Raw genomic sequence first — 17,869 nt, 5'->3', positions numbered from 1 at the left:
AAACTGATTAGAAGCCAAGGGTGTTAAAGAAAGTGTACACATGTCAACCACAATATTAAAACAATTAAAAGGCAAAGTGAATAACACTGATGAACTCATTAAGATGTAATGTGACTCTGGGAAACTTGGGGCCTGATTGGAGGTGGATGTTGCACATATACATAAACCACCACCTGAACATGCAGACCAGGCAATGGTCTGCCACACCACACTACACCGCAACGCAAAAGCTGCTCATGAAACATAACAAATTGCTCACATCATATCTGACTGAACATCCTAAGCATATAGTGGAACAAGCCCAATCCATTGAGGCCCTACCCTCCATCCTACAGGAACCAAAGTAATCTGCCGCCCACTCCTCTTAGGCAGACTCCAGAGGACACGCTGGACACATTCTTGTGGGAATGCCTCAGAGTGTCAAAACTGTTTTAGCGGCACAAGGGCGACCAATGCAATATCAATCATGTGTTTTTAAGGTTGGGGTTTATCTGTGTTTTTCCATACATGTAAAGTACAGTCCAACTACTAATCACATCATGACCACTGGGCCGAAGCACAACTGGATTAACCTGTTAAGGGGTCCTTGACAAGGATTTGCTGTGAGGCCCTGACTGACTCCCTCCTGCTGCCACAAAGATCCTATTAGGTCCTGCAATTGAACTTTGTGTTCAGAAACTAGTACAACTACTACAACAGACTTTGACACAGGGGCTATATAATTAATCTGGCTTATTATGCAGGACTCGTCTTAGCTGATATTATACTTAAATGGTTCAAATAACCATCATTTTGAACTAACCAATATCCCTGAGAGCAGTGAGGCTGAATGAACCTGTACGTTAGAGGCTCATTGGTAATCACATTACCACCACCTTATGTTTTGAACCAAGCTTCTTTCAACTATATTCTACCTCCTAGTGTGTCTCTGTAATGATAGAAACAATAAATAGAGGTCGATAACCAGCTTTTTATAGATTCACTTTGTTTTTAATTCAAACTGTTGCTTCAATGTTGCTTAAATGACACAAAAACAGTCTTTGTATTGCCAAGCAACCACTGAAATTCCCATGAGACTGAGAGTCATGATCTACTGATGTGCATCTGAATTAACATACCGAAGTGAGGAGCTGAGTGTCAGCTTTGAGACATGTAATGACTCACAGATATGTGAAAATGTTCTTTCAGAATAATGGAGGAAGATTCACCAGAACTTATTTTCTTGTATGATGATGCGTCAGACGAGACTGACTCAGTCCATTTCAACTGTAACAGGGAGCCCCACTTCAAGATCCCTCGACTCTGAGTTCTGTAGCTCCCTGCGAATCTCTGCAGATATCTGAGGGTGTGTTTGAATCTTCAGCAGCTCCAGCAGGGCCGTCTTCTGCTCCGAGGCCAGGTCAGCCTTGTAGCGCTGAGCCATGGTGAGTAAACTCTGATGCCACAGCACAGGAAGCACACGTTTTTCACTGCGGAAGGAGAGGAAGTGGGCCACCAAGGCATCTAGGACACGGAAAGGCAGGGCGTATTTCTTGTCGAGCAAGAGACGCAGGAAAATGCTGTTGGCACCGTTGTACTCCATCTCTGCCAACTTAAGCATCGCAGCACTGAAAGACAGGAAGGATTTTGCGCATTATGCAACCTTGAACTTGTCCTTGTTACATCATATAATGATTCCAATGAAAGCTGACTGAACGCTTCATCAAATGATGAGACAGTGACATCGGTGTGTTGGTGTGTGTACAGAGAAAGGACTTCTTACCTGGAGTGAAGGACGGGGATAGAGCACTTAGTTAGTATGCTCCCGATGATGATGGCTTCCCTGAGAGTGCACGTTCCAGATTCACACAAAGGAATCAGTATACCTGTGTGGCAACAGAGGCATAACATATTAAAAATTACACCTGATAATTAGTCCCTACTTTGAGTAAGAGACTCAAAAACACAAATGCTTGCATGAATTTTAAGTGCTTTGGCTGATATATTAAATAAATTTAGTTAATCAGAGTTATTGGTTTTGAAAATTGTGGGAAAAATAAATAAAAATGATTAGTTTGCCCCTTTGTTGTCACACATGAAGTTTGCCACTGCACCACACATTAACGTAATGGAAGTCGCTGATGATGAAAAAAATAAGTAAAAGCAAACACTTTACTTCTCTGACAACAAGAACTGGTCTGGTGGTGCAGTGTCTGACACCGAGGAGGCCGGCGGCCGCAGCTGTGTAAGGTTTGTAAAAAGTTCAATAAAACTAAAATCTAGCCTGTGGTAGCAGAAACTAAAGCATCTGCAACTGCTTGTTGCATGTTGGTGGTTTACACCATGCTGTGTGATTTCACAAATCGTAGGCACTGTATCAATTTTTTATTTTTAGTTCATATAGTGCACAACTTAGTTATGCTGACCTAACATTTGTAAAGTTATTTAGTTTCAGAGCCTTCAGATGCTTTTATCGCATATAAAATGACATTAAAATCAATTTAAATAAACCCCAATAATGAAAGAATCCATGACAGTATCTCTCTCTCTCTCACGCACAGCTTAGGGATGTATCTGTGGCAACACTGCCTCTTAGTGGTGATGTCTCGCATTGACTTCTTAAATATGGGTCACAGGATGTTTTGGGGAAAACACTCTCCCATTAAACTGGGGCAACTTGTGCACAGGGACCGAAAGGATTAAAAAATCTTCAACAATCAATTCTGGATTCATGAAGAAGGACTTGAACCAATTAAATCTGAGTGACTTAATTACTATGCTTCCAAAACCAATGGCATTATTTACCCTGCGGACAATGGTTAATCCTCAGGCTCCTCCAAATAAAACGTCTATATTTAGTGCTGAAATTAGAAAATGTGACATGTCCCAGGAAGCTTGTATTTCCTGCTTTGCAACAAGCGGACAAATCCTCTCATTCATTTTTTTTCCTGAGGGTCACATGGAACTGGATTTTATCTTAACAGGATTCAGAGCATTTGAGGAAACAGTCTCCAGTCATATCTAACATGATGCCTACTGTTCGAAGACCTGAAGCAAAGAAAATGCAGTTTCTTCATCATTTATTAACTTAAAAAGGGGAAACAGTGCCCAGGAAATATAAAAGCTTTCAAATGTTTTTACTGCCAGTCAAGAGTCCTTCTAATTTAGGAGATGTGAACTTAATTTAGTTTTTAAATGAGGTCTGTCCCACAAAAACTGTTTCAAGCTTCAGGTTGTGTTTCTTGAAGTGGTTCCTGGTGAATTTGGAGGCCTCCTTTCCATCTTACATTTACATGGACAATATGTTTTTAACCTGTCTGAACCATAGGCTGTATGAAGATAAATGACAGAACAAATCGTCAAGTGAAGCTAAAGTAAGTACAGCTCCCCCTAGTGACTGGCTGCAGTATATGTCATAAACTCAGTTTAGCCAATGTGGACTGGAACCTTGTCTATATTTAATACAGTCTATGGTATGATAGGATATGAGTTTTTACAGATAGCGGCCACTTTCTGAACATTAGCAAAGTGGTGGTAGTGTAGAATGGGCTGGAAATATAACAGGAGGAAGTTTTCCATTTAATAAATAAAGACGAAGCAAGATGGAGCAACAGCTGACCACATCGGTTCTGCCTTTATTCATCTTTTTAAACGCTACTACCCCATGTTTCTTTTCGTCCTGGACACTCCTCATGTCATCTGATGTTTACCCCACACGAGGCAAATATTAATTCCACCCAGAGAGATACGATCAAACATTTAATCGATTATTGTAAATACTATTTTCAACAGCCACTGTCCTAATGTAGAAGTCAGTCTATTATCTATTTTTAATTTTGACTGACATTCACTTCCAAAATGTGCAGATATTTATGGGGACCCAACATGGACACGCTTTGTCATCTTCTTATAGCCTTCTATCTTTTAACTTGATTTTCAGATGCTCAATTACCTGCTGAGAGGAGCCACAGTCATAGAAGTTACACAGTGGAACTGTCAAAGCTGATGACTCCAAAAAGCAACAATCCCTCTCTGATGCCATCCATCATACATACATCATTGCACCAGGGAGACAAATAAGATAACAAGGGTGGTGGGGATGTTGATTGCAAGTGATTTGCAAATGATTACAATGTGCCCTCCAGCATATTTTTCAACACCGAGGTGATTCCCAGCATCTATGACACAACATGTAGAGGTACAGAAAACCAACTGGCTGGAGCAAAGAGCCTACAGACTGTTGTACCTTGTGGGCAAGGGCGAGCTACCTCACACTGACCATTCACTAGAAGTCAGAATGTTAAAGTGCAAACTCCAAACCCGTCCTCTTTATAAAAAAGCAGTAACAATCAGTTCACTGCCCGTCTTCTGGAGAATGTCAGAAACATCAGGACTTTTTTTCCCCACAGAAGCACCACAGTCCTCAGTGTTTTGACAAGGAAACAACAAAAGTCAAACCAATCCGTGTCCATAAAAACGAGGTATGTGTTGAACTGCAAACTAACTTTATTGGTGGATTCCTATTAAAGCAGTTATCGTCTGAGTTGTTGCTTGGTGTTTCTTTTACTCTGTGCTTAACCCCTCAAAGGTTTCAGACTCACCTTTAAACCACGCTCCAGGTTTGAAGAGGGCCTTCTTCAGAGCACTGTAGAGGTGAAAGTTGAGTCGTTTGTACTCTGCTATGTCATCCCTGACTCGGGGCAGTAGCACCAGGTTGTAAAATCGTTGGGCCATCCTCTCTTTCAGATTGGAGGAGAAGATTCTATTTTTATCAAAAGTAACATGGAAAAATATGTTATTCGGATTCAGATTCAGCATGAAAAAAAATAAAACAATATAAATTACAGGAATTAGAGGGCTTATATATTTGCATGTCATTGCTTAGGTAGTATGAGTAATACATATAATAATAATTAAAATCAATCAATAAATAAATGTAAAAATAACAAAATATGTTATGTTAAATATGAAAGCTAGGAAAATGACATCTGGGTCAGAGGATCAACCAGGAAATCACCTTGTTGCTTGGTACATGGCAGCTGCAGTCCAGGTCTCAGGCTCAGTCAAATAGAGGACCTGCTCCCAGTTTGAAAGCGCTGGTATAATTTTAAAAGCCTTCGGCAGTTTACCGCTGCGATATTTTGACAGAACCTGAAGCAAAGAGAACGAGAATGATAACAATTATTTAACTGGTCTACACGTGGGCTCCTCTAACAGCCAGCTTCACACAGGCTCTATTATAATGTCAGCATGTCTCTGCACACAGAATCACAATCAGAATTACTTGATTGATCCCAGTGGGAAATTACTTTTCGTTACAGCAGCTCCTACCCAAAGTGGAACAGTGTTAAGAACAACGAGCAATGTAGGCAATAAGAATAAGTAAGAGAATGTAAAAAATATAATATATATATATATATATATATATATATATATATAACAATATGTAGAAAATATGCTTTGAAAGTGATTCTTCCAAAGCATATTTTCTCAATCTTAAGCTGGGCTGAGTGACTATAGGGATGTTTAAATGCTTTTGTTTTACTATCTCTCCCATTGGACAGTAAAGACCTGCAGACATCTTCGTTTTACGACAACTCACCTTACTGACACCTTTGTACACTTCTATTATTCTCGGGTCGAGCTGGGGCATCGGACGCCCTGACACCTCCGACATCACCGTCCCCACCTCAGTCTGCTTCTCTGTGATCTTCTCCATGATAATGTCGGCCAAGGTCCGTCTATGAGAAAACACAGCTGGGTGTTAAAACCAGAAAACTGCCCTCATTGTCCACAGCTGGGTTAAAGATTACATAAGGATTATGCAGCGTCTTGCCTCATGGGAGGGTTTTTATTCATGAACATCTCCATGGCCTTCTCATCATCAGGGTCAACGACGACTTCAGTGTCACACTCAGCATCTTCACCAGCACCTGCTTCCCCCAGCGCTGGCCATTCCTCATCTGACTCTGCATCCTGAGAGTCGGGCCCTAAAAATTGATTACAGCACAGACATGGTGAATTAGACAACCACTATGAGCTGTTCATGACATAAACTCTGTAGTTGTGTGATGTTTATAAATTAACTTAATCATCTGAGTGTGCTTAAGGTTATTAAACAGGTTTAACATGTGTACCCAATAGATCTGTGTGAGAAACTACTATGTTCAAATAACAAATCATTGAATTGTAATGCATGAATGTAATGTTGTATGGGTATTACATCCACATTACATATTGGGCAGATAATGATGAACACGCAAGACTATTCTCTAAAATTCTGTCCCCCACGAGACTCCATTCAAATATCAGTGAATTTTATTTCTTTGTACATTACCGAGAGAAGTGAGCGGTGCTTTTTTCTTCTCCGGTGCCAGGCCATATTCAGTCTGGAGCTCCTCTTGCTGAATTCGGGCCTGCTGTAGGATTTTCCGCGACAGTCGCTCGTCTACGTACTTGTCCTCGTTTTCCGACCGGCTGTCCCTGTTCTTCACTCGGCCTCGGGGTCGTATCGTGTCCGCCTGGAGGATCTGGTCGGCGAGCCCCACCGCTCCTCCGCTCGTCTCTCCTCCTCCGCCTTTAGATTTCTTTACTTTCGGCATCACTGTAATTGCTGAGTGGCGTCAGTGTGTTTTGTTAGAATGTGAGAAGGAAACTCCAGACTTTTCGTACCACTGTAAACAGTCACTTCTTCAACACGTGCAGATGTCCGGTACGAAGGAAGTGACGACATCACGTCGCGTAAGGTTCAATTTTCTTCAACCTAAAATATAAATGCAGCACAAAATAAAGTTTTGTTGTTGTTGTAATGTTTAATTGGGGTGTTTATAACATTATCCAGATCTTGTTTTGTCAACAATGTATTGACAATTAAATATCTAATTATTTCCATTTTTAAAGATTTTTTTCTTTTCACAGGAAGTCAAATATTTCACCCGGAAGTACTCAATCCAAAAGACGGTATTACAAGTGGAGGTAAAGAAATATCAATGGGGGTCACTTGGTAAGTTGTTTACGATATTGTTTTAGCTGTTTTTGATGAAGAAATTATTATTTTTTAACATTTTAAGCCGCTTATCGTATTACTTTTGTGTCGCTTCAGACTGCTCGATCACTGTATGCTTTTCATACTTTGCCTTGTTTCATTCACACAGAGTAGTGCTGATAACGTTACACCAAACGAAGAGGTCTTGATTTTTCAGTCCTTTTAGAGACACGATGCTGAATTTCCCGGAGGATTGTTTCCCGTCTGTGTGATTGTGGTTGTTTGTGTCCTGCAGTGTGTGCCAGGTGCCCGTGGCGGAGGGGAAGAGTGTGCAGCAGACGGTGGACATCCTGCACAAAAAGCTGGAGCAGCTGGGTGCTGCGAAGCAGGGCAGCTTCTGTGTAGACTGTGAGACATACCATGGCACTGGAAATGCAAGCGGTAGTATTCAGTTAACTACCTTATCAAAGCATCATAATATACTTCCTCATTCTACTAAATAATCAATAGATAGATGCAGATCTCTAGCATTATTGTATAAACATTTCCTTCGTTACAAACCTTAGTTTTCTGTGATGCCATTCTTTTATGAGATTTGAGGTCCAATTTCTAATGTTCCTGATAACATAACTACTTTTTTTTTTTTTTTAAAGTTTTTATGAATGTGTTTGACTGAGTGTGTTTTCTTGTGACAATTTGGTCTCTAAACAACATTGTTGGAACTAGTATTTATGTTTTGATCTCCTGATATTACACTCTTCATACTAAGTTTGACTATAAATTATACTTCTTGATATTGTAATTCTTCATGTTTCTTTGAGTAACTGTCCTAGTTGCAACCCCACTGATACAAAATACAATATTTACTCAATTTGTTTCACAAAGTTGAAATGCCAGTGAAATCAAATGACTTGTGGGCTGCACTTAAATGCAGAACTTGATTAACTCCTTACTCATTTGACAATCTGTTACAGGTCAGCCATCCAAATACTTATATGTGATGCACAACTCTGAAACTCCCCTGAGCTGCCTGGCTCTGTTTGAAGGCGGACCTTGCCTGATAGCAGATGCAAACTTCGACGTCCTCATGGTGAAGCTAAAAAGTCATTTCCAGAATGCTAAAGGACATAAAGTGGAGTGTCGCGGTTCGAGATATCGATACTGTGACTTCTTGATAAAAGTCGGTACCGTGACAATGAGCTCCAGTGCCAGAGGAATATCAGTGGAGGTATGCGTGTGATGTTGTCTCTCAGACAGGCTACATTATTTCTGTGTGTTACAGTATTAACTCTTGTGTGTTTCCTCAGGTGGAGTACTGTCCCTGTGTCGTCCCAGGGGACTGCTGGAACCTCATGAAGGAGTTCATGCAGTCCTTTCTCGGCGCTAGCGTCCCTGAGCTGCCGTCTGTGTTTGCTGCCAAGTCCGAGGGGCTTTTTGCACCAGCAGACTCCATTGACACCATGACTCAGTACCTTGAGTTGTTCAACAAGCTTCGTAAACAGCAAATGCCAGGGAGTAATGTTCGTTGAGTTTGCATTGGACAGATCTTTTTTATACTGATGTTGCCTTTGTTCTGGTCCTGTGGATCAGCACAGCCTTAGGCATTTGTGACTGCCTGGACTTTTCATTTACACTTCTGGAATTTCAACTGTGCATCAGGCTCATGTACCTGATGGAATAACTTTGTATTAAAAACACTGAGTGTAGAAAATCACACAGAGTCTCAGAGCATTTTATTACAAATATGAACGTACTTCAGATGTCCTCTTGGTGGGGTTGTAACCAACATCCGATATGTAAGGGCAGGCAGAAGTCATGGTTTTCATAATGGTTTGTGTAACAGCTTTCCAGTATTCATTTGCGGTCAGAGGGTTAATTTTTAGAAGTGATAAAGTTGGGTTATGCGTCATCATAGTAAGAGCTGACAGATCAATCACCTAATTAACAACAACTGCAATCTGAAACTTTTTTAATTTGTTTATCTAAAAACAAAAAATACCAGACTTAGCGTTCCCAACCTGAGTAGTTAAAATATTTGTTTGATATGATAGTATGTATATTGTATTTTCATACTTTTTAATATTTTATTGACAAATTCTGTCAAAAAATAATTGTAGTTTTTGGTAGTGATAATTATTTGCGGCCATTGTCTACAATAAAGATGCAAAAACCTGTGCAATAAAAATAACAGTTTGTGCAAGGTTATAGAGTCCTGACCAGCATATGTAGGGTCTAATAAATATGTAATTATTGTCCATAGACATTGGATGTAAAACTAAAGAGTGTCTTTTGCCAATTTACTTCTACTTCTAATTTCAGACACAGTGGTTTCAGCTGCCTCTAATTCAGTATGTTGAAATTCAAAATGTTCAGAAAATCCACTGCAAAGAGAGAACGATGTTGAATGATTTTTTTTTTTTTAAAAAAAGCTTAATAATGCACGTCTGTTGTGAAGAAGGAATGAATGAAAGAAGAAATAGTTCAACAGTACTTGTGGTACATACTTTCCTTACATATTATTCTTATATATTCCCACGTCAGTGTAAGGATGTGGGAGTCTGAAAACTTTCCTCTTTCCACTACATATTCTTTTGTTTGCAGACAGCAGCTTGCCACCAGTGTCTCCTCCTGTTAACTTGATTTACAGTCATCTGCAGTGACAAGTCTAGACTTTAAAAAGAAGTCCCTCCGTGTGAAAGCTTCAATGCGGATTAATTCTGCATTTAAAGCTGCACAGCCACGCACGAGAAGTGCATTTTATGAGATTACCGCAAACCGCCTGAGGTTTACTGGGGGCACCGGGGTCAGACGGGTGCTCCTGCGTTGACCGTCCCCGTCGCCCCGGTTTAGCCGTCCAGTCTCAATTATTGTTCCATGTGGCCTCGGTGTGTGGACGGAGGGACGGTGCGTCCTGCCGCCTGTTGTTCAGCCGCTCCGCCAATGAGAGTGCGGTTGCCGCTCAGCCCCGGTCCAATGAGAGCAGCAGGGTTGGGGCTCGGATCGAGAGTTGGGTTGTTCAATCTGCGAAGAGGAGGAGGAGGAGGACAACAAGCAGCTCTGAGAGTGTACCGGATGGATGGATGTTGGCGATGGTAACGTTACCCAGCTTTACCGTTAGCAGATGTTACAGACGTAGTAAGGAGCAGAGTTAGGGCCCGGCGTTACTGTAGCCACGTATCAGCCACCGGCCTCTCTGTGGTTGATGTCACCGGGGACTTTTGAAGAGATTAACGGCGCAGTTTGCTAGCGAGCTAAAGCCGTGCAGCGGTAGTTAACATCACCGACCAACAACCACCGCCAGGTTCACTTCGACTGGCTTCGGCAAACGCGTTAGCCGCGGAGCTAAGGCTAGCTGCAGCGGGGAGCTAATAACACAGATGTGATCTGCTTATGGTGCGTGTTTAACTTGGTGTGGTCTTGGGTACGGGCCACGGGCCAAACACCCCCACGCAGAGCCGCAGAGCTAGCGGCCGGCGGGGCTAGCTAACTTCCTGCCCTGCTGGGCTGCCTCGCTGAGAGCAACAAAGTTGCTGGATGCTCCCGGAGAGTGGCTCTCCGGCTGCTCTTTGTTCTGCCTGAACATGGTGACGGTGGGGCAGCCTAGCACGGCGTTGAGAGCCAGCCCTGTCTGAGCCACACATCAGCCCGCAGAAACACGGACAGATACAGCGGAGGCATCGTTATAAGATTTGTGAATATAATCCGATGCGATGGTAGATGGCGGCAATGACACCGAGGTCTGGTTATGCAGCTAATACGAGACCAGTTGCTTCAACCTTAGACTTGGCTCCGTGTCTTTTCATTTAAATGTTTTGTTGTTTCGTATTAAAAAAAAAAGAATAGTGGATAATTTACACATGAGAAAAAGAAAAAATATATATAGAAGAATGGTGTAGCACAGCGCCGGCACTGATGAGAAACACAATTACATGGATTAAACACAGCCGTTCCCATTCATGGGTTCTCTTTTCAACTCGGTCTGTTGACAGTTTTCAATGTTCCTTGAATATATTTTTTCATAGTTTACCGAGCTTCCTAAATACTGGGTGTCGTCGATGTGGAGATTTGCAGACTTTCAGTGTTCAGTGTTCTCTGCACATACCTTGCTTAAAGTAGCGATTAGTCTGTTATGCGTCATCTCATTATTTAATAAAGGACTGTCTGCTACTGGTGTCACTGTATCTTTGAGTGTATGTAACTTTCTTCCCTGTTTGTCAGACTCTTCCTGTCGGCGCTGACCGGGGTCATGGCTGATCCAGCTGATCGTTGCTGTTCTCTGCAGATGTTGTGATGTACTGTCTTAAACCTGATCAAGCAAAACACTTTCACAGTTAGTATACTTTTTTTTTATTGTCTTTCACTTTCTTTGTAGTTGCTGAGTGTGCTTGATTCATTTATATGATTCATGTATACTACATACACCAATCAGGCATAACATTATGACCACCTTTCTAATACTGTGTAGTGCCTCCAAAACAGTTGTGACTCATCAGAGAATGGACATGGGTCTTCTGAGGGTGTCCTGTGGTGTCTGGTAACAGGATGTTGTTAGTGGGGGTCTTTGGGTCCTATGGGTTGAGGGGAGGGGCCGGGCCTCTGTGGATCATCCCACAGATACTTGATCAGTTTGGGATCTAGTGAATCTGGAGGTCAGGTCAACACCTTGTACTGTTTGTCATATTTTTTTATTTGTTCCTAAACCGTTTGTGTATGAGTGTCTGTGTCAGGCTGCATCCTATTGGGGCTGCTGCCATCAAGGAGTGTCATTTCTATGGGGCGGGGTGTCTGACCTGGTCTAGGTGGGTGCTACATGTCTAAGGAACATCCACATGAATGTCAGGTCCAAAAGTTTCTCAGCAGAACACTGAATTGTCACAAGATGGTCAATGTTATTTATTTCCCCTATCAGTGGTCATAATGTTATGCCTGATCGGTCCTTTCACTAGCTTCAACGGTCTAATCTAATAATTTTGCTTTGTGTGTGTTTTCTTTCTGTAACTGCTGCCCCAGAATGAGTTGCTGCTTGGCTACGGGACGTGTGTCCTATCACTGAGGCCACATGTGTATCCGGAGAGATGGATCGTTGTAAGCACGTGGGTCGCCTTCGCCTGGGCCAAGACCATTCTATCCTCAATCCACAGAAATGGCACTGCGTGGACTGCAGCACCACCGAATCAGTGTGGGCCTGCCTCAAGTGCTCCCACGTGGCCTGTGGACGCTTCATGGAGGAGCACTCACTCAAACACTTTCAGGAGTCACACCACCCACTGGCTATGGAGGTGCGTGAGCTCGACGTCTTCTGCTTTGCCTGTGGAGACTATGTACTCAATGATAACGCAGAGGGAGACCTCAAACTCCTCAGAGGGGCGCTCTCTACCGTTCGGAGCCCAGGCAGACGTTCGCTGCGCTCTTCGGCCGGTGGGGAGTGCACCCCCTGGGTCGGGGAAGGCGGACCGCAACCTGCCATGCAGCTGGCCTCACGCCACAGGAGGAAAGCACTCCTTGGGAAGATGCTTCAGATGTGGATCAGCAAACATCAGGAGCTTCAGAATCAGCGTCAAGAGAAACTCGAGGAAGCCAGAAGACAAAAGAAAGAGGTCAAGAGGAGACTCATGGAAGAGCTTGGCAGTGTTCCTCCCAGAAAGAGTGCTAGGCTTCTTACTCAGGCGCCACGTTCAACCATCACACTCATTCCTCGCAAATTTCGCGACCCTCCAGAACGCCTACCTCCTCCTCCCAAGAAGCCTTCCCTTCTAGCCCTGTCCCGCAAGCCTCCTCAGAACGGCAGAGCTGCTAAACTGAGGAGATACTACTCCACGCATGCGGTAAAACGCAGGAGAATCGCTCCAGGTGTCACTGGTCTGCGAAACTTGGGGAACACATGCTACATGAACTCAATATTGCAAGTGCTCAGCCACCTGCAGAAATTCAGGGAGTGTTTTCTCACTTTGGACCTGTGCGAGACTGAGGAGCTGCTGGCCAAGACCAATCACTCCCAGACGATGAAGGGAGTGACGGGAGGTGTGGTCAGCAGCGGTAACACGGCACTGTCAGGATGCCCTCTCGGGCGCATGGGGAAGGCGGGCAGTTGGAATTTGCCCGTGGGCAAAAAAGAAAGCGTCCCGCCTTCTCCGAAGTCTGCGGAGTTGGTTCAGCCCAAGGAGCCTCGCTGCTCCACCCGCCAGCAGATGTCTCTGTGCCACGAGTTGCATACACTTTTCAGGGTCATGTGGTCGGGCCGGTGGTCTCTGGTGTCTCCCTTTGCCATGCTGCACTCCGTGTGGAACCTCATCCCTGCTTTTCGTGGGTACGACCAGCAGGACGCCCAGGAGTTCCTGTGTGAGCTGTTGGACAAGGTGCAGCAGGAGCTGGACACAGAGGGGTCCAAACGTCGGATAGTTATCCCCATCACAAAGAGGAAGCTATCCAAGCAAGTGCTAAAGGTTCTTAACACCATCTTTCACGGGCAGCTACTAAGCCAGGTGAGATCAACGACACGCTGTATTGTACCATTATCTTCAGGTCAGGATATCAACAATATTCAAGGTGTAGAGAACCTGTATTCTATTGTTTATTTGTCTGCTTGTTTTTCATGATTGTCACAAACTTTCTTTGTGTCTGACAAGAATGCATGACTTCACCCAAAAACAGACTTTGAGAATACTTCTCCCTAAATCTGCAATGTGGTGTAAATTTAAAACAACGGCAACTGGACTTTCACCACTGACATAAATAGTGTGCTCTGTAATTAGATGACATTGCATTGCCTACTGATATAGATGTTTTCTAGGATATACCACACAAGCTTAAAGGCCTTCAATGCCGCGTTGAGTCAGACCCCTGCCTTTATTATTTATCACGTTACAAAGGCAAAGTTTAAAAAATTAATCCCACAACAACTGCACTAAAAAGCATTTATTTTTATGATATGTTTTTCGTCTCACGCGTCTTCTCTCAGAGATTTACTCGATTTCTAAAGATAAACCTTTGTCTCATCAACAAACAAAAACAAAAAATGTCTATCTACAGAATTCCTCACCTGCTTTTCTTCTCTCCTCCTTCGTGTGTGTTTTAGGTGACATGTCTGTCGTGTAAGCACAAGTCTAACACAGTAGAGCCATTCTGGGATTTGTCGTTGGAGTTTCCAGAGCGATATCACAGCGTAGACAAAAGCTCAGGCTCTACGGCTTACCAGCGAAGCTGCACCCTCACAGAGATGCTGTCCAAGTTTACAGAGATGGAGGCTCTTGAAGGCAGCATCTACGCCTGCAACCACTGCAACAGTTAGTACAGTGTTCAATGCAACACAGAACAAAGAACCTACATTCAGGATACCCGCCCAGCATTTAGGAGTTCAGTTACATTTAAAGTCTGAGTCCGCGTTATGAAGCCAAACATACTTATTTTAGAAGTGTATATTTGTCAAATGACCTCACTGATGATGCTGTTTCTCACGTGTTTCATTGGAAATAGCAATTTAACGTTAAATACAAGTTGCACTAGTGCATAGAGAAATTTATTTAATAAGTTTAAATTTTGACATTTAAATGAATCTAATCACATTCTTTAATCATATTCAGCATTTGTAAACCTTTATTCTGTTGTGGAGCTGAGTGTGAGGACATTGACGTGTTGAGCGTTAGATCTTGTCCAGACTGTTGGTTTAAAATCCGTTTTTGTCCTACTCTGATCTGAGAAAATCTGCAGAGCATAAAAAAAAAAAAATTGCAGCTTTGCCAAACTGGATTCAAACAACTTTTGCAGGTGGTTTGAAATCCGATTCCCTTCAGGTTTCTGTAGAGGATTCTCAGTCCAGTTGGAAAGTGTCTGTAGTGTCTCTTACTCTTAGCGTCTGAAATCCTATGAGACAGAAGTGCTGAGCAGAATCCGTGCTGCAAATAGAAAAGCAGTCAAAGAACCAACATTGAATTTTTCTTCTTTTCCATTAAAAAGTCCACTAGAGTAGCTACAGTGTATAGTTCCCAACACCTTGGTCATGACTCCTGCAACCAAAGCAGATAGTTTGGTGGCGCCTGGAAACACAATCTGATGTGATCACTTGTAAATAAGTAAATAATGGTCCATCTAAAGATCCGATTAGGGAAACAAATGTGATTTGCCTGCAGTCTGAACAAAGCCTTCGGCTGCTGTTGATGGTTGTGTGACTTGAAAATGAAGCTCAAGTCATAGAAAACTGTTTGCACAGCACGTCACGTTTAAAAAAACAAAAAGAAAACAATGTCACCTGTGTGCCTTTTAATTCTCTTCGTAATTAACATACGAGCTCTTTGCTTCATGGTTTCAGAAAGAAGGCGGAAATCATCCCACAAACCCTTAGTTCTGTCAGAAGCTCGTAAGCAGCTTCTGATCTACCGTTTACCTCAGGTTCTACGGCTGCACCTCAAACGCTTCAGGCAAGTCTCTCCACAGGCCCATTTTTCCTTGTCATGTTTAATTCTCAAAGCATTCGAAACCATCTGAAGATCCCAGCTGTGTTTGTCTTTCTTGCTCATCGTAGCCGAACACGGAGTGCACGAATTCAGGAGCGTATTTATTTTTATCGCGAGGCAACACTAACTAGCACCTGTTGTACGGCAGATGGTCGGGGCGGAACCATAGGGAGAAAATCGGCGTCCATGTGGCCTTTGACCAGGTTCTGAACATCAAACCGTACTGCTGCACAGACTCAGGTCACTCTGTCCACAGAGGAGGCTACACCTACGATCTGTCTGCTGTTGTTATGCACCATGGTAAAGGCTTCGGCTCAGGGCACTACACCGCATACTGCTACAATACAGAAGGAGGTGAGCAAGAGGCCGCAGCTGTTTCTCTTCGGCCCGTCAAGTCCTGGCGTGTTTTTTTTTTTAACGTATTTGTTTTGTTCTCCACAGGTTTCTGGGTCCACTGTAATGACTCTGAGATGAAAGTTTGCAGCGTGGAGGAAGTGTGCAACACTCAGGCCTATATTCTCTTCTATACCCAGAGGTCTGCCTAGGCACCCTCTCGCTGTGACGTTGACCTGTACGTGGCGACTCAGTGCCACATTTATGAAAACGTTCTCTGATGTTCTCCCCGATGTCATTAAACGGCCACTTTGAAACGATTTGCTAAAAAAAGACGGCAATGAGGGCAGTGGGACGGAGACGGTCGCGAGTCGAGGTGAAAATTTTAGCAGCGCTCGCGAGAGAGAGATGATCCGGATTACGTTTGAATCTTTAAAAGAAATCAGAAAATCTTCTCATAAATGAGGCCACGGGTTTCTCGGCCTGTGGGACCAGCTTAATGGTTTATGGCCTGAAGACTGTGGGAGCAGGTGCGACTCTGTCCATCTGAACACCAAGTTGTGTGTCCATGTTTTTAAAGCGCTCCGCCCGGAGGCGACCAGGCGCTCTCCTGAGACAGCATTTTACATCCAACAGCAACACGGATTCTGGAGCTGGGACGCGTTTCGTCACAGTAATGTTGATAATGTGCGTTTTACAGGTGACTGTTGATTTGATACGAGTGCACTAAATATTATCAGAGGTACATGTCTCAACATCTAGTGATCAGACTCCAAACTCCGTGTTGCCTCCTGTTCAGCTTTTTTAATTATTGTGAAACGTCGGTTATGGAAACTTTTTAATACTCATCCCTGTGTCGTTCGTACTTCATCCACGTCCTCTCCTCAGATGTACTGCTGTGACTGGATACTGTGTCTTAGGCTCGAGGCTCTCGGTGATCATGAATAGAGTTAGTTATTTTGTAGTCTTTCTGTTTCAGTTCCACGAGAACAAGCAAAAAGACTTGACCGACGCTAGAAAGCTGCACTTTTGAGGAGGGGCTACTACTGTTGGTCTGCGGCTCCTCCTGTGGTTTAACGGTTAGGCCGGTCTGAGCCCGGGTCAGAGACACCTCGGTTTAACCCGCTGGAGATGGGTCGTGTGTAGCTGAAGAGCAGACATGCTGAAGAATGTGTTTTTCTTTCTGGGGGACTCGGGGTACCCATTTTGAGTTGAGCACCTAAAAGCAATATATTGTACATCTTTCATCTTGACAGGAAATTAAGATAAAATCAGGAACTCTTCTGCTTGTTATACAACGTTTTTTTCTACTCTGCCGTTTCTATCAAGGTCTTTAGGATTTACTAGGTAATCGAGAAAAAATGTTGTGTTTGATACGAGTCAAATGCAAAACACATTTGTGAACTCCATGTGAAAGTTGGAACAATCTAATGACGATGAATGTCTTACTTTTTAGTGGTCAGGTGCGGCCGTGACACCACTGCCTCTGATCCCCTTGAGTTCTGTCTTGTACTGTAAGAATACCTGTCATAAATGTATTGGTCATATGGGTTTTGCCTGACGGTAATTATTAAAAAGACAAAACTGAAAACAACTCTTGTGTCGGACTCATTTTAGATGGTGATGTTCAGGAGTTCAGTATGTATACATCAATCAGCCATAATATTAAAACCACGGCTGGGAAACTTTTGCACCTGGCGTTCAGGTGGATGTTACTAGCACCACCCACCTAGACCACACCAGACACCCCCATCCCATAGTGATGACACTCCTTGATGGCAGCAGAGTCATCCCCAGCAGGATGCAGCCTGACACACACGCACACACTTTAGGAACAACTCAACAAACATGAAGAACAAGCCACCAAATTCACTAGATCCCAAACTGATTAAGTATCTGTGGTATGATCCACAAACCCCCCACAAACAACATCCTGTTATCAGACACCACAGGACACCCTCAGAAGACCCATGTCCATTCTCTGATGAGTCCCAACTGTTTTAGAGGCTCAATGGAAACCCACACAATATTAGGAAGGTGGTCATAATGTTATTCCTAATCGTTGTATGTAGGTGTAGTAGAATTATAAAACGTTTATCTTTACTCAGATTTAGTGTCATGG

At 43.2% G+C, this 17,869-nt stretch overlaps 3 protein-coding genes across 4 annotated transcripts; 2 read left to right on the top strand and 1 right to left on the bottom strand.

Moving 5' to 3' along the window:
• Positions 1-968: 968 nt before the first annotated feature.
• On the bottom strand, positions 969-6,705 carry bysl (bystin-like). Its single transcript, XM_047584251.1, has 7 exons — positions 6,317-6,705; positions 5,816-5,969; positions 5,582-5,720; positions 4,997-5,130; positions 4,581-4,741; positions 1,763-1,865; positions 969-1,607 (listed from the first exon to the last, which is right to left on the bottom strand). The coding sequence occupies exons 1-7, from the start codon at positions 6,579-6,581 to the stop codon at positions 1,253-1,255; spliced, it is 1,311 nt and encodes a 436-aa protein (XP_047440207.1). The 5' UTR covers positions 6,582-6,705; the 3' UTR covers positions 969-1,252.
• Positions 6,706-6,921: 216 nt separating this feature from the next.
• med20 (mediator complex subunit 20) lies at positions 6,922-8,678 on the top strand. The gene is made up of 4 exons (XM_047583318.1): positions 6,922-6,982; positions 7,260-7,405; positions 7,939-8,192; positions 8,272-8,678. Exons 1-4 carry the CDS (start codon positions 6,969-6,971, stop codon positions 8,491-8,493), a joined length of 636 nt encoding a protein of 211 aa, XP_047439274.1. The 5' UTR covers positions 6,922-6,968; the 3' UTR covers positions 8,494-8,678.
• Positions 8,679-9,897: 1,219 nt separating this feature from the next.
• Positions 9,898-17,341, top strand: usp49 (ubiquitin specific peptidase 49). Of its 2 annotated transcripts, none has more exons than XM_047583727.1 (7): positions 9,898-10,056; positions 11,183-11,294; positions 11,975-13,446; positions 14,040-14,247; positions 15,270-15,378; positions 15,563-15,768; positions 15,856-17,341. In XM_047583727.1, the coding sequence occupies exons 3-7, from the start codon at positions 12,040-12,042 to the stop codon at positions 15,957-15,959; spliced, it is 2,034 nt and encodes a 677-aa protein (XP_047439683.1). In that variant the 5' UTR covers positions 9,898-10,056; positions 11,183-11,294; positions 11,975-12,039; the 3' UTR covers positions 15,960-17,341. The 2 variants fall into 2 exon arrangements, with proteins under 2 accessions (XP_047439683.1, XP_047439684.1); XM_047583728.1 differs by lacking the exon at positions 9,898-10,056 and adding an exon at positions 10,098-10,357.
• Positions 17,342-17,869: the final 528 nt, after the last annotated feature.

Source organism: Mugil cephalus, chromosome 4 (genome assembly GCF_022458985.1).
Source record: "Mugil cephalus isolate CIBA_MC_2020 chromosome 4, CIBA_Mcephalus_1.1, whole genome shotgun sequence".
Classification (NCBI taxonomy): domain Eukaryota; kingdom Metazoa; phylum Chordata; class Actinopteri; order Mugiliformes; family Mugilidae; genus Mugil; species Mugil cephalus.
The sequence above is the reverse complement of the archived record's forward strand: the minus strand, read 5'-3'. Positions and strand labels throughout refer to the sequence as shown.